This window comes from Electrophorus electricus, chromosome 19 (genome assembly GCF_041902795.1).
Source record: "Electrophorus electricus isolate QZ-2024a chromosome 19, ASM4190279v1, whole genome shotgun sequence".
In the NCBI taxonomy this organism is placed as follows: Eukaryota; Metazoa; Chordata; class Actinopteri; order Gymnotiformes; family Gymnotidae; genus Electrophorus; species Electrophorus electricus.
In genome coordinates, this window is record NC_137515.1 from 15,494,545 (window position 1) to 15,522,515 (window position 27,971).

The window sequence follows — 27,971 nt, forward strand, 5'->3', positions numbered from 1 at the left end:
CCTCTAGGACCAGAGCTGGGCAGTCCTAAACACTCAACGACAAAACACATATCCTTAAATGGAAGTTCAACAGTAACATGGTTTCAATCAGCACCTAAACATAGTCGGAAAGTGTGACCTATTCAGTGACATCATCTTTTGGGAAGTCACCTGATGTAGTCCAAAGTCTGAGGTGAGAGCAGCTGATCAGACAAGCTGGTTGACTAAACGCCCATGAAAAGAGACTCACAAAATAAACTGACAAACTATCCCCAGGCATTCAAACCGACGCTGCTGCGCAAGACCAAATGCGGTGACGGGCAGTAGGCATCATAACATGGACGCCTTACCTGGGACAACATGTCTCGACTGAGAGGGGTTCCAGGGTAAATACCGAAACAATTGGAGGCAATTTTTCAGTCGGCTGCTTATTCAGGGGACATGGGTGGCTCGAGCGGAATGCTCTCACTATTGCGGAAACCCAACCCAACCTAAAGCAAAGGAACATGGGAGAGAGTTGGAGCCATATCTAATGTACAAATCAAATAGCAGGGGGGGGGGGGGGGAGACGTGCTATTTTTGACCAGGAGGAAACTTCGGCACAGAGCACGCTGCTGTCCTGGAATACCTACGGCCTTCGTCACGTTCCTCGGTGGTCCCAGTCTGCCCTGCAATGGCGGACTCGCGTACGTATGAGTTGGCTTGTTGCCCGTCTGAGGTCCTGAACCCTCCGACGGGTTGGCCAGGTCGCACAGGGATCTGGCCAGACCCAGAGCTTCAGGACAATTGAGTAAAGATCAGTCCAGTCTCATTAGTGGAGTAAGAGGTCGGCATACCATGCTTTATCAGCCCAGAACCCCTCGCCACTTTCAAAACAGCCCATCATCACACATGCCATGTCTTATTATAGAACAAAGGCTAAAAATAAGCTCTCTGCAGGAAATCAGGGTTACGGGGCCAGAGTCTCTGAAGTAGGAGACTGGATGTAAATAAGTAATGTCTAGCAATGGGCTGTTGATGTGGAAAGCCCTTTGGTTCCACTTGAATCTCTGATGTTGGTGCAACAGGCAGGCAGACACACCCCTGAACCGTAGAGATCCAACCCTGTTACAAGAATACAGTGTGACCAACATGGATGTTAATATAATAGGCATGTTTTATGGGGGTATAGCCCGCCTTAAATGTTCATCATCACTCCCCTCAACAAATAACCATGCATTATTAGTCAATCAATCATTCTCGTTTATTCTCTTATTCAACTGCGCCTTCATGTCTCAAATTCATGATATACTTAGATAAAGGGGCATTAGGACCTGGGAGGGGTGCTGCTGCCATACAACAGCCCTGAAATCTGAACCACAATTTCAGTGTGAAAGATTTAATGTTTGGGCAATCTGTGATGCGATTACCCATCACTCTGCACTGCTTTTTTAAACTTTCAGTTTCTCAGTCAGTGTCGTGCTATGTGTGAGACAGAGTATCTCTGTGTCACAGAATGTTCCGGAAGACTGTGTAACCAACATAAAAATAAAGCCTGAACCCTGACTGATGAACAAATGCTAACGTACCATTACTTAAAATGCAAACTAAAAATAACTTTCATTAAACAATGCACCAAATAGGGCAGATATTAATGGGTGCTTCTTTTTCATGTTTGCAATTCTCCTGGCCCTCCAGTTTATATATTTCTAGTGATGCCCCTGGTGACCAACGAGTAGGCTAGAAAAGACACTGCAAATATCTGCTCAGGAAAACTCAAATCACAACTGCAAAACTCAAAACAGGTCAGGGGAGTGAACAGTGTACATAACATTCTGAATGTTCTCAGCGCATCAGCCCCAGTGATTGTGAACTAAACACCCGCTGTGGGCTGACTGAGTCCTTATGTGCTCTCTTTCCCCCTCATAGTTTCTAAAGCTATTTGTCAGAGTGCTCCAGCGTGACCTGAGCCATTCTCTCACACCAGTGCAGACAGACTCATGGAAGTCTCTGCAGACAGTAGACAGTAGAGAGGAACACCTGCCAGGGACAGCGCTCAGCTGGAAACCTGTCCAGAGCACTTGGACAGAGTAGAATATGAGTGAAATAACCCTCACAGGCTTTGGCTTAGCATGTGAAGTGGAAGACAAGGTTATCGCAACCGGAAAGATCTTATTGACAGTATCACTATTCTTTACATTATTTATTATTCTCTGGTAGTCAGACTACTTAAAAACAGGAACAACAGGAATGCTCACTTTATTTAGATACTGGGAAAGCCAATAAATAATTGTTAGCATTATTTATATACAAGTAAAAATAAGTCAATGAATATGATATGAAGTCTACTGAATTTTGAGTACAACTGAAATAATAAAATGAGTTATCCACAACAGGTTTAGTGACATATGTTGTCAAAAAGACCACCAGCTATGGTAGCATCACTGGGTAACATTATCACTAACTAAATAACCAAATCAAGTCCAAATCAAAGCTGCTCCCCCACTGCTCGTACAGAACACGCTAAACCGAAGCGTCCCAATTAGGCAGCAGATGGACGCTCATTTGAATGCGGTTAATTATTTGTAAAGCGGTTGAATCATTAAACGGTTTCAAGGCCAGCTAACGCAAGTTCACCGCGCCATGGTGATCGCAAGCTACGCGAAGACGCCGGCAGCCCGAAGGAGCGCTGAACGTGGATCCAGCGCGAAGGTGGACGGGGGAAGTTACCCAAACCGGCGCAGCTTTAGGCCTCTGCCGCGATCCCATGCCCGCGGAGCAGGCGGGTTCCGCTTTGCACCATCGCAGCGCGGTTTACGGGTCATGTGCGGTGCTGATACTCACAATCCAAATGTTTCTTCTTTGGCCCCATGATCTCGTGCGTGGTCGCCTTGCACACCGTTTTGGAGACAGCGGAGCCGGTCACACTGTGCTGCGCCGCGGTTATCCTGTCCGTTATGCTTTGTCCAGACATCTTCGCGGTTAGGTACGAAACCCCCCAGAACGCAGACGGCAATCTATTAAATCCAATGATGATCGTCTTATCCTCCGACGCGTCCGCTCTCCCACCACCTGACTAACGTTGCTGGAAAAGAATGAGCGGGGGGGGGGGTGCAAGAAAACCCAGCTCAGAAACGTAACATTACGATTTGGGCGGCCATGCACGGCTCTAGCCCTCCTGAATGAAGTTTGTTCTGCATGTTTCCCGCAAGCACGCCAATAGGGATAATACCAAAGCCACATACCGAAAGGTCTCCTCTTAAAAGCCGTCCTCTCGCCACCCTTCGCTGCGCGCTGTCTTCCCGAGGCTCCCCTCTTCCTTTCTGCGTGCGTTCCCTCTCGGTGCTCACCCCCCCCCCCCTCTCCCTCGCTGGGTTTAAAAGGACTGGAGGCTCGTAGGAAAATGGCGGGTGTTTCCTCTTCTGACTGGATCCTCCCAAGGTTCGTGTGGATGCTGGAGTGGCCCGTGCGTGGTGACGCCATGTTGGCTCCAAACTTTTGTGAAGGGCACTACAAGCAACGCTTAGCATAGACGAGTTGATCCAATATGGCGTCTGAGTTTCCCCCGCTTGCACAGTTGCTTGGCATTATCTACCAGTTCCGCTATTGGAATAAAGTAAATGATAAATATCTTTTAAATATCTAAGTTTTACAGCTTCATATTGCTATGTTGAGCATTTTGCAGCCAGTGCAAAAAATGACGGGCCATATATAACAATAGTCCGAAGATAAGTTTTAAAAAAGAACTTTTAGTAGGGAAGTGTGAATAGCTGTGAATAGTTCAGATTAAATACTGTTGTGAACTAAAAGGCCTATGGGTTTTGATTTTAAACGAGATATTGTGCAATAGGCAATACATGCATTTATCCTCCAACAAAGTAATGGAGAACTGAAGTAGGACAATCACACAAGTGCAGGCTATAGATGATCAATCTGTTAATCAAGCGCGAGGTTAAAAGGTTTATGATTGAGTAAATGTCAAATGACGTTCACGCTGGCACTTAGACGATTCATAACTTTATTTCAGTATGATGACATGTGACTGAACTTGTTATGTACTTACATTTAGGTTTAATTCTAATTTCATGATAAAGCGACACACACACACACACACACACACACACACACACACACACACATATATATATATATATATACAGTTATATTTTCTCCAACAAAACTAGACTTAAAGAACTGTTATCATGAGTTTAACGTCAAGTTAATTTCATATCACTGCATAAAGACTGAAAAGGGAGACACCTGGTGGCCAAAGTACGCATTTATACATTTCATGGTTGAGGCAACTTGGCGTTTGGTGTAAAGGAAGATTCAACAGTACAAATACCAGAGAAGTGATTCAGAAAAATCTATTCGAGGGATTCAGAGATTCAAGTAATCCAATATGTAACCTTGACACAATTTCTTAAATTTGTACCAGTCTACCCTTTATCTCTTGAGCCTGTTTCCAGTTATGAAAGAAAAAATGGAATGCTGGTATAACCAGTGGACTTAAGGACTGCATAAATAGTTATAAATGTAGCTACAAATAATGATATCCTGGGGTAAGTTGTTAAAGACCACCTCCCAGATACTCATAAGAAACAGTATGTTTACAGTTAATCTGAACTTAATTACCACTGCTGTTTTTATCATGGCACTTGTGACAGACCTACATCTTGCTTTATTATGTAAGTGTTCAGCACTGTTGCTTATGTTCTTTAGTTAGTTTCTTTTCTGCACACAATTTCATGACCGAGGATTACATCTTGTCTGTGGACACCCAAACTTGTACTGGCATCATGCTCTATTTACTTGCATTACTCCCACTGCTGTTTCTCCATATAATAGTGTTTTTGAGAACACCAGCCAGATATTCACTGGTGTGTTCAATGGATGTAAAAGTTCTGCGTTGATTGCAAAGCGTGCTTGGGTTCAGAGAAAAGCACCATATAAGTGTAACTTCATTCATTCAATATTATATAGTCTGTCCTCTTGTTTTACTTCTCCAATGCACTGTGTGTTAGTCAGGCTGAGAATAAACTGAGACTAGCGCAGGTGAAAAGGAATTATTTGCTGGAACCTGAACAGAGGCTGAGAACAGGAAATGCTGCCTCAGGCTGTAGAGGAAGTGTAATCGAGTGAGTGAATTTAAGGGAGATGCGTTACTGAAACACAATGCCAACACACTGATTTGTTTCAGGAAGGAGAAAGGCTGCATAAATGCACCAGATAGATGAGCACATGCAAGCATGCTGTAGCGTTAGTCCGCGCCTTAATGAGCATCTCCACTAGGGGGCAATATGCTGCCACCTCAGCTCGCGAAATTTGTCAAATGATGTCATTGTGGAGCACCAGTCGTATCTTTCAATAGGAGACCCTCTACCGCATACTGAAGGTAAATACTTCAGAAATAGTGGAAATTTGATAAACGTATGATTGCGGAATATTAATGGAATGATTCGGTGTTCATATTTAATTTTTAAACACAGCGTGATGAAAAGTCATCACTTCTGTCAAATTCATGAATAATGTGAAAAAAATCCCTCAGATTCTATCCCCTAACTGCTTTACAATTTTGCACACAAAGTCTGTTAGCGGGCCAGTGCTGTGCTATACGTTACAAGGTTCTCTCTCTCTCTCTCTCTCTCTCTCTCTCTCTCTCTCTCTCTCTCTCTCTCTCTCTCTCTCTCTCTCTCTCTGTGTGTGTTACAGATATGGGCAGCCCCTGAGAAGGTGTATTCCTGTGCTCTGAATACATGTGGCTTGTGTTTCATATATAAACAATGCTTTCTGCCACCGGGGAGCCGTGCGCAGTGTCTGTGTCTGCTCATACTGAAGCCTCTCTCTCTCAGACACAGACAATAGTGCTATCCTCAGTACAGCCTGTTCTGTCTTCTAGTTTATGAACCCTATCACAGATTCCAAGTTCCTGAATCATCCACATTCTACAAAGTAGTCAAATCTCATGTGAAATATAATGCATATAATTTCATATATTACATTTAAGATATAAGTGAATATCAGCATGGGACTGGCTGACAATATCATCGTTAGTGAAAGTGTGTATAGTTGTTCAGATGAAGAGCCGGGTAAGCCAGTGGTTATTGATATTCAAATGGATCTAAACACAGTTCTCTTCCCCTCAAGTGGCTTTAAGATGCATCTTTTGCATAGTACATGAATGCTGAAATCTACATCTCATGATATATAAAGAAAAATAAAAACATTGTATATTTCTATCACTGTTCACAAATAAATACACACCAAACAGATATCAGCGTCTGCTATGTCGGATTGAATATTCCTGCTCATGCAGCAATAGGGACAATGTGTTTATGTTTCATTTGGACATTTTGGACCCATCAAAGGAAGGAAATACAGCAGGAACACTTGAATTTTACCTGCTCATTCCTGACTTTTAAACTGTATTATCGGCTTAAAATCTATTTTCAGATGTATCTAGTTTTCTTGTTTATCTAATTATCTTGAGTATAATTTTAAAAATCATTTTTGTTTACTTGGTCAAAATAAATTCAGATGCAAAAATATACAAGCTCAGACACATATCCTGTATAAAACATCCTTCACACAGATGGCAAAGTAGCGCAATAAGGGGGATACAGGGCGTTCTGAAAAGTGTTCTGCACTGCTCAGATTAAGTTTCTTAGGGAAAGTTTTGTGGTGAAAAGATTTGGCACATCTAACAAAAAACATTGATCCAACTCTGAAGAAAAAAAAAGAAAGAACTGAGACAGAATGAAGGACTCATAGCAGGTGTGGAAACACAACATTGAGTTCTAATTTTAATTTTTGGACATCCAAATGTTTACAACAACCATTTGGGTGTGGACCTTGGGATTCTGGGAGCCACATAAAACCATGTTAGAAACAAAAGAAGAATGCCAGGAGCAAGGAAGGATTTCAAAAGTTCCAAAATTCCCAAAAAGAAAATCAGTCTATGAGCACTGACAAAATGGTTGCAAAACAAAGGTTTGATTTAATTCTGTTAGACCTATTTTGTATTGGCAGTGAGTCTTTTTAGATTTTGATGGACTACCTAATATTGTTTTTTGGTCATTTTATTTGGAAACAAAAATAACAGTAATAACTTACCTGAGCAGTCCTACAGAGTCTATAAGGTTATCTCATGTTTTAAAACATTTACATTTTTCATGGAAAGAGCCTTTCATTTTCCATTTTCTAGTAGGCTACAATATCCAACTACAGGTACAACTGCTTGTTGTGGGTTGAAATGATAATAATCCAATTTTTGTGCACTGAAATAATATTAATAGCTGCTTAGTCTAAATCACAAACTGTAGTAAGTCAAATTGATTATTAAAATGGTTAACCAGCTAACCTGCAAATTGATTTGTTATCCAATGCCTCACATATATGATTTCTGGATACACTTTTCAAACCAAATTTCTCAGGGTAATTAGTTTGGAATAGTGACCAGTCAGTTAATACTGCCCAATCCTTATAAAGGGAGTTGTAGAGTTACTCAACACACGAAGGTAAGAATGCTTTATTAAAAGATTCCCCCACAATGGCTTTTGGAAATTAGGCTCTGGAAGACACAAGCCAAGTTGCTCACTTGAAAGGTTAAAGAGGGAGGAAAGGTCTGGCTAAACCACTTTGATTCAGGCTTTATGGAAGGGGAGAATCACAGCTTCCTGCTGGAATTTGGGCCATCGGGGAGGTGAAGTCACAGGAGAATTTTCTGTCTCACCAGCCGTTTCTAAGCATGACGTTTCCTAGTATGAAAGTCTGAAACAAGGAAGTAATTTGTGTTACTTAGATTTACGGTGTATTCTCCTTCATTCTCTGCCTCTCCCTCTTTTCACATACGCCTTGTACGCTGTGAAATGTGTCTCTTTCCTAAAAGCCCACTCACTTAGTGCTCACTATCATGCTTTGCCTATAATAAATATGTTTGTTAAAAGTGGATGATAAATTCACCCCATAAATAAATACCCAATCAACAAAATGGAGACTGCATTAGCATACTGGATTTACATATGGCAATAGCTTATGAAGCATCTGAGCTCGCAGTGTTTATCCAAGCTGTCAGAAGCTGCCGTGTCGTGTTGATGGCTACGGCAACCGTGCAAACCTTTTTTAGGGAATTTCCTTGCAGGCTTGTGTCAAAGGACTGACACCTGCTCAAAGGTCAAGCCATGATATTTCACCAAACAATATCTCACACAAAGATAATAATTACATGTACCCTATTTAAGAAAGAGATTTATTTATCCTGGCGTACTGATATCTAGATTAATTTCACGTAGGACACAAGATAGTGGGGTATCGTCTGGCGGGAAAAGAGGTGAAAATGTTCTGCTGGTCAGGTTCGCAGTGAACTCAGAATCTGAGGAAGACTACATAATGCTATTGTGATAGCACCTTGTTCACACCCTTCATGCTTTCTCGGTGTGACACCGAGAGCCTATAAGAGCCTATGACTCACTGCATTTCTTTTGTTCTTTTCCTACTTCTTTGTTGTATATTTTCTTTGGAAAGCATAAAAAAATTTAAATCGGAAAAAAAAGCAAAGCAATGAAACAGCCTATTTCCCATTTGACAGTTTAACAAGACAATATTCATGTCTTTTTGACAGTGCAGTTTCAGAAAGTCACAGACTTAAGAGTGCAGTACAAAACACCAAGAAGGACCGTAATAATGTGGTTCTGAAGTGAACTTAAACTGAATACAGAATGAACTCTTTGTATACCATGTCAATTCTCCAGAATGCCCTGACTGTTATCAAATATATAACATTTAAATATTCCATATTTCTTCAAAATCAGTAGGGCTGATAATACTATAATAATAATAATTAAATGAATGAGCATTTATTAAGCCAAAGGCTTCAGCATTGATTCCTGTATTTCAACAGTATTCTAGTTCATTGGTGTGTTGGACACTAACCTACTGTACTGGGATGTATTCTATGAGTAAATGACAAAGCACTTTTGTAAGTCGCTCTGGATAACAGCATCTGCCAAATGCCATAAATGTAAATGTAAATTCAGAGATTCAGAGAGTGTATTTAAATTGATAATTTATAATTACTGTCTCTGTGCTCATGGACAGTTGTTCTTGCATGCATAATTTTTATTCGGATGTGAGTCCAGGGGTGAAGGAACTCTAGAAGAGATCTCTATAGAAGAAAACTCTTCATCGTTTGTAGTTATCCAACTTCAGAATTTATTTTGTTGGAAATGAGTCAGCTTGCTACAGATCTGCTCAAACTGAATATTATGACACATCTCTGCAGGATATAGCTCAGGTGCTAAAACATTTTTATCCTAATGTAGGTGTATGAATGCTCTTTATTTATGTTGTTAAAAATCTTGTTATGAGAAGAGGCTTCCCGCAAATAAAAACGTTCTTGATTCATAGATTTATTTAGTTTATTTATCTCCATTTTTTTTCTAAAATCCTACAGTGTACTACTTAAAGGCCAGCATGCTTTCATTTTCGCTTGGTTGAAATGTCTGCTCCAGCTGCTGTTTTGCAGAGGGTGTGAGTGTGGCAGGGTAAGGTGCCACCTCCACACCTCCTGACCTGTCTTGGCGGTGTGGCTCGCCTGACCCGACCTGGGCCAGCCTGCCTAGGTGCTGATAATACTGATGAAAGCACATCTACGGCCTGGCATATAGAGACATAGATGTGGACAAAATGAAAGAACGACATTTGCTGGAGCTGCGCAAAAGGTGATGGTTATCTCACATGCAGGATTACTGCACTACATGTGACTATTCCCATTCTTCATTTGAGGCGTGGTCACACGATGAGGTCCGTCGGACGAGCAACGTCCGAGGAAAAGCAAAAAAAAGGGGCCTGTTATTTCCCCTGTGACCGAGTTACGGCCGGGAAGGACGAAAGACGTGCGGATTTGAAGACCCCAGTGCGTATAGACGGAAGCGAACTTTGAGATATCGCTCTTTTCTTCGCACACATTGTGGATGGCGTAGGTGGATATTGAGGCGGGAGCCGTAGCCCCGGGTGTTTCCAGGGCCTGCCTCAGAACGTGGTTGACTTGTCTGGAGTAGAGGCAGCCACGTCTTACTCTTTTTTTCCCATTTCCTCCATGCTTCATTCATTAATGAATTCACCCATTCACCCATTCACCCTTCGTCTTATGTAAGCATAAAGCTAAAGGTCAAAGTTCACTGTATCACTGAGATTAAATGCTCAGATGGAGAAGACCACAGCAATAGTGGTTCATTTAGATAAAAGCAATGCACACAAATCAACTGGAATATCGTGAGAAGAGAAGAAAACCATATGCTGGACAAGTGATTTCCTGGCTTAAGTTGTGGTTATGCAGGTCATGAGAATATGTAGGTAAAGGTTGTAAAAGCCTGAATTGTTTCGTTGGTTTAGTGAGTATCTTTAGTAGGCTTTAAAATGTATGGCAAGGCGCGAATGTCCACCGTCCATTAATCCTCCGTGGGTGGAACCAGCGGCAGGAGAGCAGCGGGCCTGCGAGGTCAGGGGCAGACAGACACAACGGGTGGGACGGCAGCTGGAGAAGCGCTGACTGAGGCAGGCTGAAACAAAGGCTCGAAAGTGGCCACCCCATTCCCGGTTCACGCTGGCACGCAGAAAGGCCATCTCAGTCAGCGATCTGCTCAGCACCGGGGCTGATGAAAAGATAATTCCCCCTGCGCAGACCCCATGTGGTGTGGGGGGGGGCTGCTTGCAAGCTCCAGCACAGGGAGATCAAGCAGAAAGGATATGAGTGGGAAACTTCAAAAAACCGCTCATGTTTCCGGCCCCGTGAAAGGATTTGTATAACACATTCACTTTTTGATCGACTTTCCCATGTTTCTCCTCCGGACAGCCCTTTTATTGTCGACGCGTCCGAATAACGAGCCCGTTATGCTTTAATTTTTTTCCGTGGAGCAAAAGCAGCGCCGGGTTTGTTTTGCGGGGATGCCGGTTCCAGCTGAGCCCAGTCAGTCTCATGTCGCAGGTGGGAGTGCATGGAGCAGCGCTGACACATCAGCTGCCAGGGAACGGGTGAGTCCCACGCTCCGGGATACACAGGGTGACAGCCAGCAGGGAGAAAGACGGGCTCACGCACCAGCACGAGGGCTTATGATCATTCGTTTTTTGATTATTTCAAAAGCCGTGCCTCACAAAGACTGCAGCGATGACGGAAGGCTGCAAGGCTGATTCTACAACCTTAAATGTAATGAAGTTGCTGAGTTCATTTTGTTTGATGCTACAAAGGCTGTACGTGTGTTGATTCTGGGTTCGTTATTCCAGGCTTCTTTCTCATTGGGGGTTTTCTCATGTTGTGTTGCCAAGAAAATCATAGTTCTCTTTTCTGACAATTTTGCTCATTCACTGAATCTGCATTTTGATACAAATGTGAGAACCAGAAAAGATCTGATATGTTGTTGTCTTTTATTTTCTGATGAGTAAAAAGGAATCACTAACAAACTGTTTTCCTCAGGTGCTGACATGGATCGTGTGTGTTTGATTATTTTGTTGTTATATAAATTATTGATAGTTAAAGCACAGTTCAATGGATACAATTGTGATGCTCACTTTCACAGTCGTTTTCCTGGTGAGTCCATTATGCACTTCCCAGTCTGCTTCATAAATCTCAATGCCCGTTTCAGATTTCTGAGCCAAATATCTAATAAGAAAAAATAAATCATATGTAACTATAATGTATGCAGATCACACATTAGAGTGATTTGTAATTTCTGGCACCACTGAAACATCGCGTTCTTTTTGTAGCCGAGCGTGACATCAGCGTGTACTGTGGAGTGCAGACCATCACGCTAAAGATCAACTTTTGCCCGGTGCTCTTCTCCGGCTACACAGACACTGACCTAGCCCTGAACGGGCGTCACGGTGACGCCCACTGCCGAGGGTTTATTAACAACTCCACCTTCCCTACAGTCGTGCTGTTCAGCATCAGCCTCAGTGCGCTGGAGGCCTGCGGAAACTCACTACTGGTAGGACACTTGTTTGGAATCAGCTAAAGAAGTGACTACACTAGAACAGACTGCTGACCCACAAAGAGCAGACCTGTCCAAGATCAACACTGAGGCAGGGGAGCAGCAATGGTATTCAGGTTTAGGCAGTGTGGGAGCAAGTTTACATATGTGCAGACACTGCTCCTACCTGTTAATACAGGCCTGAGAGGATTGGTAGAAACATTGCTTATGCTAGGCTTGCCCAACTCTGATTGCAAGGATTGCAGTACAATTTGGAGATTTTCCTGCTCTGACACACTCATATAACCTGGTGGGTAGTGAACTGATGAATGGAATTAGATGTGGTTTAGCAAGGAAATCACGCAGTTGTGATTTACACAGACCTTCCAAAAGCGGAGGTGGTTACCCCAGGCTTATGGCTTAGACAGCAGGCTGTAATGCTATTATCCCATTTGTTTTTCATATTGATTTTTGGACGTTTGGACTGTTTCAAGCAGCTTTTGGTCATTTTCTAAGAAGCATATTGGATGTGCTTCAGCTACCCTGAGATTCAGGCAAGACCATGTATGTGTTGGATATATGTATGTGGATGTATGAAAAAAGCCCTCGCTGTCTGTAGACATTCTTTCAACTGACGCTGTAGAATCCACATAAAGCAGAGATGGTATTCAAGTCTCTTTACTACACAAATGCCTGTGGGCCTTGTAAAGAGGAAGATGTGGAGATTGAAACTTTTGCTCTGAGGTGTGGACTTGCTGTGTCTTCAGTTGAGTGATGGCAGAGACTCAGGCTTTATGTAGGCGGATAGATCTAGAGATTAGTGCTGTTTTGGTGCATTAGCTCAAGTATGACGGGCTGGTGATGTCATTTGGGACAGGGTCCCTGAAGCCACAGAGAGCCATCGATGTTTGTATGTGTGTGTCCATATGTGTGAGTGTTTGTATGTGTGTGTTTGTGTATGTGTGTATGTACATGTGTGCGTGTGTATGTGTGTGTGTGTGTGTGTGTGTGTGTGCGTGCGTGTGTGTGCGTGTGTGTGTGTGTGCGCATCCAGGTATCCACGGCTCACGGGCCCAATGCATATGGGAACCTCTCATTGGTCCAGATTGGGAGTATTTCAGGGTATATTGACACACCTGACCCTCCCACCGTCATCAGCTACCTACCCGGCCTGCTCTACAAATTCAGCTGCAGCTACCCACTGGAGTATCTAGTGAACAACACACAGCTGGCGTCGTAAGTCCCTTCTGCTATCTGCATTTCACAGGCCACTCATGTGCTGTGACCTGGGTACTGTAATGCCATGCCAAACTTACACACGTCAATATACTCTCTCATATAAAACACTATATACCTCACCAATATCAAATGTTAATACTAAATAAGTATATAAATGAATCAACACGCAGTGACAGTGAGTAACAGTGAGGGGAGTGAGAAAGGTTAATACAGCCAAACCCTATAAAAATCAAATCAATTTATAAAACAGTTTTGTGAGTAGCAGTAACAGAGTTTAATTAGACATCATCATTCTCCCATTAAAGCTTGTTAATGAACATCACTAAAAGCAGAACCTAGGTGATATCACTGAACGCTCATTTTATTTTATTTATTTATTTTTAAAAAAATTTTAACAAGTGAGAAATTCAGTAATTAGTATGCATTTAGAAAAGAGTGTATGAACCAAAGGCATGGTTATTTCTGATAATTTTCAACAGTGAATAATGAGAAATGTTATATTAGTTTATCTTTTGGCCCTTAATGTGATCATAAAATAAACACATTATTTGTGTTTCTGCTGCTTTGTGTCCTGAAGGTCTGCTGCAGCCATTTCAGTAAAGGATAGTAACGGTACATTTGTGAGCACGCTGAACCTACTGCTGTACAATGTGAGTATTTTCGTCTATTCACTTCTGTGCCTTTGCTACAGAAACAGATTTCCCATGTTCCACTGATTTGTGATGTGATTTGATCTGAAGCTGTGTAGTTTCTTTAAACTCTTAAAATATCTGTATAAAATTCAGCACCACCGTATTGATTATGATGATAGTGCTTCCTCAAAAACAAGTCCTTAGTGCAGAAAAGTAATCAATGGAGACTTAAGTATGTGTTCATATGCGAGCATTGGATTGGCTAGATCCTTATAAATGATGATCAGTAAGTTTTTTCTTGTTCTGCAGGACTCCACCTACACGCCTCCACTGGCCATCCCCATGACAGGCCTCACTCTGAAGACACGTGTGTTTGCTGCCGTGAAGGCCACTAATCTGGACAGAAGGTGACAGCGAAAAGAGCCAAAGATTTCAGAAGAGAATATATATATATAAAACCAGTGGACACACAGAAACAGAGAAGGCATCAAACCAATGAAATAACACATATGTAATTATGCTGTGATAAATATTGACTAGTGTGTGTGTGTGTGTGTGTGTTATGAAATTGAAAAGGCTAACACCTTAACAAACCTAAGAACAAACTTAAGCATAATACAAACTTAAAAACAAAGTTAAGCATAACAATGACATTAAAATTACATTTATTACTATTACATTCAGTCAGGTGTGTCCAAACATATCAAACATTATTTATATATATATATATATATATATATATATATATATATATATATATATTATATACATTATATATATATATGTGTATGTGTGTGTGTGTGTGTGTGTGTGTGTGTGTGCGCAGAATCTTTCAATATTTCAAACAAAACAAACCCAGTAAAAATTCAATCAATTTATACAATGGATTTGTCAGTAACAATAACAGAGTCTACATATATATATATATATATATATATATATATATATATATATATATATATATATATATATATATATATATATATAATATGCATAAAATAAACACACATTCACTTTTTCAAATTCAAGTATGACATGTATTGTCATTTAGAACATTTACTTGTAGAATATGACCACTGGTCAAAATAACCAATAACACCCAGTATTTTCAGACCTCAGTTAAAGAAAGCAAGCCCATATTCAATTTTTGACTATACAATACTAATCATTTCAGAAACCAATATCTGTTGGATATCAATATTTGGTGGAAGAAGTCATCAAACCTGCCAATTTTCAGTCACACCTTTCATGCCTCTTGATATGCTCTCCAATCATTGTTGATATTATTGTTAAATAAGATCTGGTTGAGGTGATCACCTCATCTGTACCTCACCAAGAACAGAATAAGGTATGCCTGTGTTAGAATTTAACAGACATTGGGATGGAATAGCATGTACTGATGAAAGTTCAGAGTGGTCTCTTTTTCCATGCAATTGAAGATTTCTCAAGAAAATAAAACCTAGTGGCACAGTTTTTTTAACAGTAGGTTGGGGTATTTCTCTTTTTTTCCTTGGATAGATTACTTTTCACTCTTCCTTACTAACATTCCGATACCATTCCTAGCTATCCTTTCCCCCCCCCCACTCTCTGTCTCCTATCTGCTTTCTTACCACTTTCCAGCTTTTCATTCTGCTCATCTCTCAGCTCTGCATTCTTTCTGTTGTTCTCACTCTCTGTGTGTTCAGGATGGGTAAAAGGAGAGGCACAAAATGTATTTGCTAGCAGTGCCAAACATATGTTTCTAGAAATGCAGTGGGTAATGTCTCAGTCTGTCTTCATATCAATCTTTGACCCTTATCGCTTTCCACATTTAAAGCAGATCTAGGCACTAAACAAAACACCAGCACATCTCGACTCAGGACTGGAAATTGGGCAGGCAGAAGCACACAGGGCAAGAGGGAAAAGGTGGAAAGGCCACTGTATGAAAAGGCCATGCATCCGAGTTCTGCATGAAGGAGACTGCTACGTGATGCAAACCTTCTATGGTCCTTGTTTAAGTCCCTGTGTTTTAGTGTCCCTGATCCATGCCTGCTATCCCCAATAGGTGGAATGTGTGGATGGATTACTGCTACACCACTCCCTCCGGGAACCCCAATGACCAGCTTCGTTATGACCTTTTTGTGGGGTAATCCTGCGTTCTGCATTATCTCATGAACAGCAGCATGTAGTGCCTACAGTGTGTGTGTGTGTGTGTGTGTGTGCTCCATATACCATTTGTGTGTAAGCTGTAGCAGATCCTTCTATGTGCCGCTTTGCATTTTCTCTAACAGATGTGATAAGGACCCGCAGACAACCGTGTTTGAGAACGGAAAAAGTCAGATGGGTCGCTTCTCCTTTGAAGTGTTCCGCTTTGTCAAGCACAAAAACCAGAAGATGTCCACTGTCTTCCTTCACTGTGTGACCAAGCTTTGCCGTGTTGATGACTGTTCCATGCTCCTGCCGGTACAACCTTGTTGTCAACTGCAGTGCTCACTAATGACTAATGCTGAATAAACTTTGTGAAATAAATTATTATAGTATAAATTAAACTGTAAAACTGTTTAATTTATACTATGATAAAAATGATAATAGTATACATCAAACTGTAAAACTGCAATGCCCAGTTGGACGAGTATGTAGAAGAATGGCGAGCATCTTGTTCCCCGACAGATCTGTGGTAAGCGGAAGAAACGGAATGTGCCGGAGAGTGCAGACTCTCATGTGGCATCTGGGAATGCCGTTATGACTGCAGGGCCAATCATCACCAGAAGTGGTACGAAATCCACACACCCTCACTCAGACTCATACACCCTGAGATTTCTCACCCAACCACGTCTTTGCAAACAGCCTGTTCAATCTGCAATGAACAGCACATACAGGAAATGCATCTAGGACAAATAGTTTGGATGCTAGTAATGGTGGCAAGCCTGTAGGGACCTGTGTGGATTTTCTGACACCCCGCTTAAATGATCCTTTCATTCCCCTCTCGCAGATGAAACTCCAACCAATAACTCTGAGCTAGGTAAGCTCTCTTCCTGTGCTTCTCTAATGCCTTACCCTTAACCCTCAGAGCTCTGCTGTGCCTGATGCAGGATGAGCAAAGCTTCAAGGCTGAAAATTGAGGCAAATTGTAGGGCCTGCAGAGTGAGTAGGAAAAGGGGTTAATAATGAACACAGGCAGCATGTTTCTGCAGGAAGGAAAGAGTAGAGTTGCTGAAGTACTGGAGCTATGTCATGGATCCAGTCTGTCTTACATTGTGTCTGTGTGTGTGTGTGTGTGTGTGTGTGTTTTTCTGTGCACGTGTGTGTTTCTGTGCATCTCAGCTCAGCTAAACAGTGCTCCGTTCAGGATGAACTCAGTAACAAGTGCTCTAATTTCGGGCATCGTCATCCTCTCTGTGGTGGGCCTGTGCTTCTTCATTTTCACACTGACACTCCTGAAAGGGAAATGGCCTGCTCCGATGCCACTGTCAGGGGCCCACAATCCCGTTTTCAGCTAAACACACCCACACACACACACACACACACACACACACACAAATCCACACGCATCTCACAACCAAACAGCTTACAGGTACATCATGTAGAATTTGTACCTTTTAAAAGTGATTATAAACCAGTTAATAACATTAAAGTCTCAAACTGGCATTTGTCATAATTCCTGTTTAGCTTTTAATATGGCTCATAAACAATTGTGGTTTGCTGGACTTTTGTTCAGAAGCTGGCTATTACCTGCAATCACCACAGATGCACTGACAAGATTGTAAGAAAAGAATGATAGATATATTGTGAACATTGATCTAAAGACTACTGAGGGGAAAGGCACACATTCACCTTGAACGATCACATAGCTGTAACTGCTTTCAACTTGAAAACCCTACAAGCCTCAACTGCATCCTATTACTCACCGTGAGCTCTCCGGGTCAGAGAGTCAGACCTCGATCGCTGCATCTTTAGGATCTGTATCTATCCACTTTTGTATAGCACATTGTGAAATAGAGATTAACTTTGATTAATGCTCATAACTGTTGTATTTAAAGTGCGGTTTGTATCTGTCAGTAAGCACTCTACGGTTCTGGTTTATATGTGAATTTACTATGAGGGTGAATCTAAACTTTCAGTCAATACCTCAGTCTCTTAACTCGCTATTGCAGGGTCTAGGATCTCTTACATCTAGGTGTATGCACACAGGTATCTTATAAATAGCTATAATATGTTGTACTGTGCCCCTATAATTAGACTGAAATAAATCAGGGGGTGGGAGGGTTGGTGGAGGTCACAGAGCCTGGGGACTCAGAAGGAGACTCACAGCCTATGTGATGTTATTGTCATTGTTGTTACTGCTACAATATTCTTGGGTTTATTGAGTTATTGAATTGTTCTTGCAGTTATTTATTAGTACTCCTATTTTTTGCTTTTTCTTTTTTTGCATTTCTGATTCTCAGTACCCATCATTTTACATTTTCTTATTCCTCCTTATTTTAATAAAAATTTTTTTTTCATTTTTCATTTTTCATTTTACAATGCATTTAAATGGTTGATCTGATGTATTTTTTGAAGTGTATGATGTATGTTTTTCCTAAAATGAAGCATGTGTCCACTTTGCAATAATTGTAAAACACAGAGAAGCCAGACAATTAGGGCTATCTGGAACAAAAGTAGCTGCAAATGAATAAATATTACCATATTCAATTACATACATGTATATCTAAATCAACTCATGCATGAATATTGGCTGATGTAATACCTGTTCAGAATTACTAAGTCAATTACTAAGTAAAATAATGAGAGCTAATAAGCTAATACACACAAAACAGCTAAATGAGTAATCAGGAATCAGAGACAATACAGAAGAAAGGCACAGTGATGGAGAAGGCATGTGAGCACTGTGGGCCAGAGTCTGGACACAAATCTAATGAAAGACCTATCACCTATGTAAGACAGTTCAAACTGGGAAATAGCAAGTAAATCTTGAACAGAAGATCCAACATCATAAATAACTATATTATACTGAACACAAGCAGCAACTGGCAACCGATGTAAGTTATACAGGACGTGGGGGATATTGGCATATCGTTGGGTGTGGGGAGAACTCTAGCTGCCAAGCTTTGAACCCACTGGAACCTAGCAATGGTTTTTGGCAGTCGGGCCAATGAAAGGGCTTTACATTATTTAAGATATCAGGTTATAAATGCATGGAGTTCGGCATATTTCTTAATGACTATGGAATGGAGGTGCACAGTGTTGCATAGGTAGAAAAAGGTTTTCATGAGCTAATGATGCCTGAAAAGGTGAGTAAAAGGTCAAAAATAACACCAAGACTTTGACCAGTAAGAGAAGACTCAACCAGAACATTGATGTAGGCAGGCTAATCTAAGAATCTGTTAATTAGGCATTTGGGCCAGCTAGCCCCAATTTTAATTTTCAATGTGCCAAGCACCCAGCAGGAGGGACTCTCTCTCTCTCTCTCTCTCTCTCTCTCTCTCTCTCTCTCTCTCTCTCTCTCTCTGTCTCTCTCTCTCTGTCTCTCTCTCTCTCTCTCTCTCTCTCACACACACACACACACACACACACACACACACACGCACACGCACATGCACACACCACAGCTGCCACGGTCCCAGTCTCCCACTTATTGATCATTACATACACCTGTTTCCTCTTTTTTTCACCTCACTATTTAAAGCCCACAGGTACCTGCCATCAGTGCTGTGTGTTGCTGAGCTTTCAGCGTGCTATATTGCCGCTCACAGCTGCTTCATTGCCCTCAAACCTTTGTCTCTGATAACCTGAGTCCTACTGCTTGCTGTTTAGTGCTTTTCTTTTGATTTGTTAGAATCTGAGATTGTTCTGGAGAATGAAGACACTCTAGAATTTCACTCACCTCTCTCTCACTCTGTGCTACCACTATCACACATAGCAAGGGTAAATAAAATAATATTTTCTCTTTATACGGGAAAAGGTATGCCTTTAGAGTTATTAAAGTGAGGTAATATTCGGTTTATATTCAAGGACATAGATGAATGTCACAAATGGCTATGAACTTAGGAGAAAAAAGTTTATTAGGGTGAAAAACTGCAGGTTTATTAGTTTTCCTGTGTATGCCATTTAGGAAGAGCTTTTAGCTGTGAGCTACTTTGAAAAAGGAAGAGACAGAAGATACAAGATCAGCATCATAAAACTCAAATCAGGGTTGAACCTATATCTCTCTGTCTGAGAGAGAGCAAGAGGTCATGTGCTGGTATGGTGGGTAGTTGAGTGGTTGTAGTGGTTATTCCAGCTAATAAGCAACCTGACATATCCGGTCCTGGATCATCTGGACAAGTTTGTCTGAACTTGGATGACGTTTCAGCACCATGGACAGCTACTAGTGGTCCTGAAGATCCCCCCCCCAGCATTGCTCCCGCAGGTCATGGAAAACTTGCCCAGAGAACAAGGTGGAAGAACAGGACATCATTAGTGCCATGAATGGAGCCATCTCGGTGGCACCTTGGGATTGAGAAGCTCTAGAAGGAAATAGTGACCTGTTAATGATTCACATGAAGAGCCTACCCATCAGATACCACATCGGTTTCTTGCCAGTCATATGATTGGCAGGTATTCTATTTCTGATCCCTCTAATGGGACCATAACACAAAGGACTATTGAAAACTTGAGCTCCATTCAAGTCAAACAAGAGACTCATTCCTGGCAGTAGATTCAGTGTGGAAACAAACTAGACCTTTCTGAATGAATCCATCTATTTTGAGCAGATATTAACAGGCTGTGACCTTGTGAAACTTGTTTAAGATATTGCAAAAGACCAGCAATGTTGATCCGTTGATATATTTTTAGGGTATGGTAGGGTGGACAAAACATGATGATTATATGACTGCAAGATTTGATTTATTGTACATGGTACACAGTGATGTTGAGTGGGGACAGTAGTTTAGATGCACAGGTTTGTTAGTTGCTTAAGATTGCCTTGGCGATAAATATTCGGCTGAAATAAAGAATGAGGGCCTAGGATATTGCTTGGTACAAAGGTACAGTTCCCAGACAGTTGGTTAAATATTTATCCACCACTAGACAAGCGTGAACAGTGGGTCTGGGTTTGGGTCAAACCCAAACGATTTGTTTGTATAGTTCTGTAGTCTTTTCTTCTACACCCAGTAGCATCATTCATTCTTCTACCGCTAATGTTAAAACTAATACTGCTGCTCAAAGCCTGCAGCACAAAAAGTTCACTTCATCTGCAAAACAGATATGAACAACTGCACAATCTGATTAACACAGAAAGAACAGTAAGTGCCCTGTGGACATAGCTGACACCCTCATAATAGGAGATCATGCTATAAAAGGTGTGAAATATCAATAATTCATAGTTTTCTATGAGTTGAACTTTGCTATGAGCAGTCTCTTAGTTAAATAATAAACTGCTAACAATACTGGTTCACCACACAGCAGTAAAGCTTATTGTTCACGTCGGCAAGAATGATACGAGAAAGCGTGAGTTTTAGTTACTAAAAAGGACTTTAATAACCTCTTCGACACAATTAGAAAGCTTAACATTCGAACAATTTCAGTGGTCCTCTGCCTGCATTGAGAACAAATATTTTCTCAAGGCTACTTGTATTAAACACTTTGATACACAAAAGCTTCAGGTCTTACAACCTGAACTTTATAGACAACTTCAACCTATTTTTTGAAAAGAGAAATTTATTTAGGTGAGATGGACAGCTCACACACAAGAGTCAAACATGTCAAAACTTTGACAGAGAACTTAATTTTTTCTGTGTGCCACCTATCCACCACTAGCAAGCAGTTTTATCTGTAGTTTTAAGAAGAGGTATGATAGCACTGCTGCATTTTTCATGAGTAAAATGTGCACAGAACCATACAAACCATCCTGGTCTGTTGATGCTCTGTGGAACAGTTTGAGCTCAAAAAGTGTTATGGATGACATAGCTCCAGTTAAAGCTTAAACCATTTGAGGTCACCAGAAGGCACCTCAGAAAGTTCAAATTCAAAAGAGAGAATGCAGGAAGGCTGAACTCAGATGAACTTCAGATTCACAAAGAAATCTGCAAAGATATGCTGCGTGTTTGCAATATAATTACATGCAAGCATTAACAATAACATTAACAGTAGCAAAATACTCTTTGCAATGATGGATAAATTAGCAAATCTTTCAGCACAAATAGCCCTGAGCTGAACAATGTAATGAGTTTGCATCCTTTTTCTCAATATCAGACAAGCTATTAATGTGTCACTATCCAGCAATGAGCCTGTGACGTGGCCATCACCACGTAAAGTTATCATGAAAATGTCCCAGTTTAGTGCTATTAACAATAAAATTGTAATCGATACAGTGAGGCACTTTAAATTATCTATCTGCAGTAGTCAATTCCTACAGTATTCAATACCTGCCGTAGTCAATACCTACTCCTTTCTTAAAGAATGTGTTTCACTCAGTAATGGCCTTCAGATAGTAAACGCCTCACTATTATAGGCTGTTTTTCCTAATTCACTAAAAACTGCAGAGGTGAAGCCTATATTACAAAAGAAAAATCTGGAAGCAACTGTGTTAAGTAATTTCAGAATCTTTACACCTCTTAAATCCTTAGGTCCTGGCTACCAATATACTACAGAGCTGACTTAAAGGTATTATTATTGGTCTGTAAATTGTTTTATGGTGTAGGACAGCATATTTATCTGATATACTGCAGAGTTATGGGCCGTGCAGAATTCTTCAGTCATTAGGAACTAATCAGTCCTGCCTAAGATAAAAACTAAACATGGAGAGGCAGCATTTAGCTACTATGCCATTTCTAAATGGAACCAGCTGTCAGAAGATATTAGATGAGCTGAAAGAGTAGATGTTTTTACATTGAAATTTGTTTGGCCAGGCTTTTGGCTCAGGTAAGACATTGCTATTTCAGTTTCTGTGGCATTGCACTTTTAAATTTTAAGCACCTCAATGCATTTTTATTTTTCATTCTTAATTTATTCTTAAATATTTCTTTATTTTCTCCACTTTAATCTTATTTTAATTTCTCCTAATATTTCATTTGATTTATTTAAACTTTTTGTTAATCTTATTTTAGTTCAGGTTTAATCTCTTAATCTTTAATTTCATTTCTTTAAACTTCATGTAACCTTTATTTTAAAATTTTAATTGTAATAAATTTTAGAGCATTTTACTTTTATTTCTTGGCAGAGACATTCCTGAGGTAATAAATCTCAAGTTGTAATAAGCTTTTAAATTCTTCTATTTCTGATGTGAAGCACTTTCAACTGCCGCTGTGTATGAAAAGTGCTATACAGATAAACTTGCCTTTCCTTTCCTAGAATATAATCATTATTCTGAGCTAATTTAGTCCAAAAAGCGGAGCGTGAGTGACCGTTGGAACTGTGAGCCTTGTCCTACCAATTGAAGCGCAGGCAAATCGGACATTACTAATTGACCAAAAAGCAGATGATCAGAGATACATGTTCTGCATTTACAGTGGGTGTCCCTAGTCCTCTGTTCAGCTTGCTCATGGTTTGACAAACAGCTTGACCAAAGTGACGGTATGAGGTCACAAAGGTGCACACCACTTGGTCATCCAAGTAGAAAACAGCTTGCTGTCAGAGGCTGGTCCATGCTGATTGGGAGATGAAACAAAAATCATAATCACACCACGTGAAGTCTTTGATCTTGGCTAAGGCTTAAAAAAGATAGTGAGAAGGAACGGGAGTGTGAGTGTCTTTGTTTCCACTCCGCGTCTCTTTTGTTGCACAGGGGTTTGTCCCTGGCAAGCCAGAGATGCGAGTGGTTGTAACTCCTATGGGTTGTAACTCCTATAGGAACAAGCTGGGACTAATCTCCCTGCCACTGCCGGTGGCCATGATCAGGTCAGACTCTGAGAAGACAAGCTGTTAAAGAGGTTGATGGACCTGGAGCCATGGATTTCTTCCTCCCAGTATCCTGTTGTGGTAATTAAACTGCCTTTAGTCAGCTAAATATGAGCTGCAAAAACGGTCAAAACACAGAAAAATGTACAAAGCTATTTTGACATTCTAAATGGGATGCTGAACCCCTGATCTTAATCAACTCTCTTAGCCAGTTTAGGGCAAGAAGTTGTTATTATCTGTAATTGTGTATTGTAGCTACAGCTGTCCTGGTGTATGGCCTCAGATCTAGAATTGGGGCTTGTGAGGGGTGTCAAAAAAAATAAAAAGTGTGTGGTGTATCATACCCTGGAAAAAGAAAGGTCTGTGTTGTGTCATACCCCATTCAGTTAACAAACATGAGTCAGACACAGCCAGAGGTCACATTTGAGCTTTTTCCCCCTGAGTCATCTTACACATAATTAACATGTTCAGCTCTGGGATTTGAGTTATTTAGCCTTCCTTTAATTTATTTCATCCCGTTGACATTTTTCCTGTCATGCATGTGTCTGCATTCATATTGGTAGACATTTGGGCTAAAAAGAAGGTGTCAGTCCGGCCGACATCCAGCCAGTGAAACACATACTCTTCCTCCAGCACACATCAGTCACGCTTGTTTCTGTGAAACAAGCTCTCAATCACCTTGTTTCTATTAACCATAAACTAAACACACCCGTAGCTTGTTAATCACCTTATTATCTAAGCCCACAGGGACATGCCTCCAGTGCTTCACATTTGCATCTGAACTGGACGCAACTGCACCGGCTTGTGCTGAGAGTCTTGGCTATGTTTATCTTTTATTTGCTCACTTTAGTTAATAAACAACTCTTTTGTTAACTTCACTCACCTCTCTCTCTCTCTCTCTCTCTCTATGAGATGTTGCAGAAAGTGAAGCCCAAATTGGAGAGCACTGTGAGTTCTCCTGCTTTAACAGAGGCAAGGCTACACCTTCAGTAAGCTGAGCAGAAGCATGACATCAGCCAGCTCTGGTCCATGCTTGACCATTTAGCCAGCTGCGTGGAGATTCTCTCTGTGAGCCATCTGTGGGAATCCATCTTGGTAGCCAGTGCCTCTTCCCCTGAAAAGCAGCTACTCTGACTTTGTGCAAGAGCTTAAAGCCATAATCCTCTACCCAAAGCAGAGTAGGGAAAACGGCTGAGCCCTGCTTCGGCTTAGGTAGAGCACCCGCTCTGCAGCTGACCCAAAATACAAGATCCTGGCTGGCACGTCTCGCTCCACCGAAGCTGCACTTGTGGATGTGTTCATCGGGGGAAAGTGAAAAGGGAACTCCAGGAGCCGGCCTTCCGGCCAGAGGTTTACACCCTCAACTTCTCCACCTTTTTGATTGCCTCCTGAAGGAGAAGCCTTGGTCCTTTCAGTGCTGGTGGAGAACGCCACTCTGTCTTGAAGCCATGTCAAGAGACAGTAATGGAGCAGTACGTACGATAGGTCCCAGTTCAGGGCTCTGTTTACCCCTCCACCTCCTCTGCCTCAGCCATTATGAATAAAATACACCTGGAATACACTCAGTGTGGGTGACAGCTACGTCGGTAGGACGGGACCCGTCAGTGAACTGCACCCAATGGTACATACTGCACCTCACCAATGGGGTCACATACCAGGTCTGCTTACCTGGAAACAGCGGGCCATCATCAGCATTTTACATGTCTGCTCTTAAGCCCATCATTTCAGGTCCACCCGAGGCTGCCAGCAGAACGTCAGCCCTCCCACCTCCTTTCAACATGGGCCGAGGACCTGCCTATGTGGTGAGCTCATTGCTGGACTCTCAGAGATGTCAAGGTCAATTCCGATCCATGGTGGATTGGGGATACTGTCATGGTCCACCTGGCCTACAGGAAGCTGAACATGCTCCCTTCCTTAAACACACATTAATCACACTCAGAACCCCTCCCTCACTCTCAATCACCTTGTTTCTTTACTGAACTACATACACCTGTCTCTTGTTGGTCACCTTCTTATTTAAGGCCTGAGGAGCATGCCTCCAGTGCTTCCCTCTCACTTTCGAACCAGAGAAACAAGTCCATGCTGCCAGACTTTGTTACATTTATTGGAAGTTGTTGTTTTGTTTGCTTACTTGAGTTACTAAACACCTCTTTTGCCAATTGCACACATGCTTTGCTCTCTCTGTGAGACGTCACAGAAGGCATTTGCAATTTACCCTTGTTTTATAGTACAATATTAATTACAAGGACATTAATTGTGAAGAATAAATATAAATATATAGAACAAAGCAAGGATAAATGGCCCAAATGTGTGTTATGTCCATTGTGTAAGTTCCGAGTGATTACTATATGTGCAAGATAAAGTATCTAAACGTTATAGTTTATAGATTATATTAGATGTCTTATTTCTATGTACACATGGAAATACTCCAAATTTTCCAAGCTCCAGCTATGCCTAAGTACTTGGTTTTGTCAACAGAGGTAGTTAATATGTTGTATTATGATAGTTGTTTAGTATGTCAAGTAGACAATGCCCTTCAGTCTCATATGAATAGGACAGACAGCACCATGGCCTTGGGTTTCCCTCATATGAAATTACGCAAAACTCAATCCTCTTACATAAGTCTCCATGCATAATGTTTCTATGATTACATATCAAGACATACCTTGGAGTCTGAAGGCCAAAATGCACTTAAAGATGCAGTGAAGTTCATCCTGCAGGACCTATTCCACGACAGTAATGAAGTTGCTATCCTATGAAGAAAAAACATCGACATTTTTGTATTATTTTTTCTAAGGATAAACTACATTAAAATGAGCTGTATAGGCCATTTTATATGAATGCTGATAGGCATTTGCTTTGCATTATGACGTTATTAATACATTCTAATTCAGTTCTAAGTCAATTTAATTAAAGTTAAAATTTATTATCAAAAAAGCAAAGTCTGTTCTAAATAAACATAAAATTAGTCACTAAAACTAAGCATGTGGTGAATTGTTCTCCATTAACTGTATGGACCTATTCAAGGTTATTAGTTTTTAATTGTTTTAAATGATGAAAATGTGCACTCTGAGCATACAACTACCAGTAAAAATCTAGAAATGTTCTCATGTAGAAACTGGTAACAAGTTTAATTGTTAAAGGAAAATCAGGATTACTGTATTTCACTGGTCTCATGTTGGCTGGTCTCATACAATGTTTAATAATTACAACTTATAATTGTTTACTAAGCATTTAAAACTTAGAGTAAAATACTGTATAGGTTTTAAGAAAAAGCAAATCTTGACTTTATAGAATACCCAATATCACATTACAAATATCATCAAAACGGTAGGTATCTAACCTAAATCTGTTCTGAATTAAAGGATACTTAAAATAATCACACAATTAAAATACTTACCCTCCTAAAAAACAACTAGAGAAACTAGTATCAGATAAAATTACTGCTTAAGTACTGAGTTAAATGGTAGTGGAGTATAAGTTCTTAGCAGAGAGAGCATCCACCAGCATTGTTAGAGGTTTCTACACTCCGCTGAGGGCTTAGATCCAATACAGTCCAAATGCATTCATGATGTTCAAAATACCCCCTTAAAGTTATTTAATTAAAACAAGGATATTTACATACAATGCATTATTAATCTGATTACACAATTTTACTTGCTCATTTTTAAAACTAACATATGCAGACTTCTTTTTGGCTTTGTAGTGTGTATCCACAGTTTCATAACATGTAATTTGAAGATACAAATTTGCAATGTAAAAACACAGTGCTACACTATTTCATGGTGCTTTGTTTTTAAGATGAATTCATTATATGTTTCAAAGACTCATCTCTAGGTCAACATACAGACTTGACTTTCTATCCAGAAAGAGATCCTTTGAGATATTGTTTTATTCCCCGAGGCATCAACATTTACTTTATGACGTTTCATATTGTGATGTAGAAGGATTCTGCATTTAGAAGTGCACACAAAGAAAATAATCCATTGACGCATGACAATGGACCTTTTTTTCAGACATTAATCTTTTAGGGTTTTGGGTGTGTTATGTCCTCAGGGATGGAGCATGGTAAGCTATTCACAAAAAGGGGTGTTCTCACACACTAGACACAAGAGATGCAACAAGTTGTGTTGACCTTATTTTTGGCCAATCCTACCAAGAGGCATGCACTATAAAAATACTTCATGGAACCCCATTTGGTCCAAAAGGAAGCGGGAATCCCAGCAAAGGGGAAGATGAGGTATCTGATTCAAGGTGCGTGCTTGTGCCCGAGGCCTGTTACGTGGGATCTTCTTCATGATGCTTTACTAAACTCCTGGATGTT

At 40.8% G+C, this 27,971-nt stretch overlaps 2 protein-coding genes across 43 annotated transcripts in view; one reads left to right on the forward strand and one right to left on the reverse strand.

Annotated features, from left to right (window-relative positions):
- picalma (phosphatidylinositol binding clathrin assembly protein a) overlaps positions 1-3,363 on the reverse strand; it is a 27,988-nt gene extending 24,625 nt beyond the window's left edge. For all 41 annotated transcript variants that reach the window (XR_014118584.1, XR_014118588.1, XR_014118587.1 and 38 more), the window contains exons 1-2: positions 3,204-3,363; positions 2,803-3,043 (exon numbers count right to left, since the gene is read on the reverse strand). Coding sequence is in view for 36 of the 41 variants with exons in the window: in XM_081702001.1 (XP_081558127.1) it covers positions 2,803-2,932 (130 nt within the window). In the remaining 5 variants the exon portion in view is untranslated. The remainder of the gene's footprint in view (positions 1-2,802; positions 3,044-3,203) is intronic.
- An 8,073-nt stretch (positions 3,364-11,436) lies between these two features.
- On the forward strand, positions 11,437-17,979 carry zpld1a (zona pellucida-like domain containing 1a). 2 transcript variants are annotated; one of them, XM_027000735.3, is made up of 10 exons: positions 11,437-11,542; positions 11,719-11,939; positions 12,976-13,157; positions 13,738-13,810; positions 14,102-14,199; positions 15,837-15,917; positions 16,063-16,234; positions 16,442-16,544; positions 16,764-16,793; positions 17,096-17,979. In XM_027000735.3, exons 1-10 carry the CDS (start codon positions 11,437-11,439, stop codon positions 17,269-17,271), a joined length of 1,242 nt encoding a protein of 413 aa, XP_026856536.2. In that variant the 3' UTR covers positions 17,272-17,979. The 2 variants fall into 2 exon arrangements, with proteins under 2 accessions (XP_026856536.2, XP_081558669.1); XM_081702543.1 differs by lacking the exon at positions 15,837-15,917.
- Positions 17,980-27,971: the final 9,992 nt, after the last annotated feature.

What these genes read in the sequence shown, in the direction of transcription:
- zpld1a (XM_027000735.3), top strand. Translation starts at nt 11,437, where the DNA reads ATGGATCGTGTGTGTTTGATTATTTTGTTGTTATATAAATTATTGATA. An exon ending in TGAACCTACTGCTGTACAAT is followed by an intron (nt 13,811 to 14,101) that starts GTGAGTATTTTC and finishes CTTGTTCTGCAG; the next exon opens with GACTCCACCTACACGCCTCC. An exon ending in CGTTATGACCTTTTTGTGGG is followed by an intron (nt 15,918 to 16,062) that starts GTAATCCTGCGT and finishes TTTCTCTAACAG; the next exon opens with ATGTGATAAGGACCCGCAGA.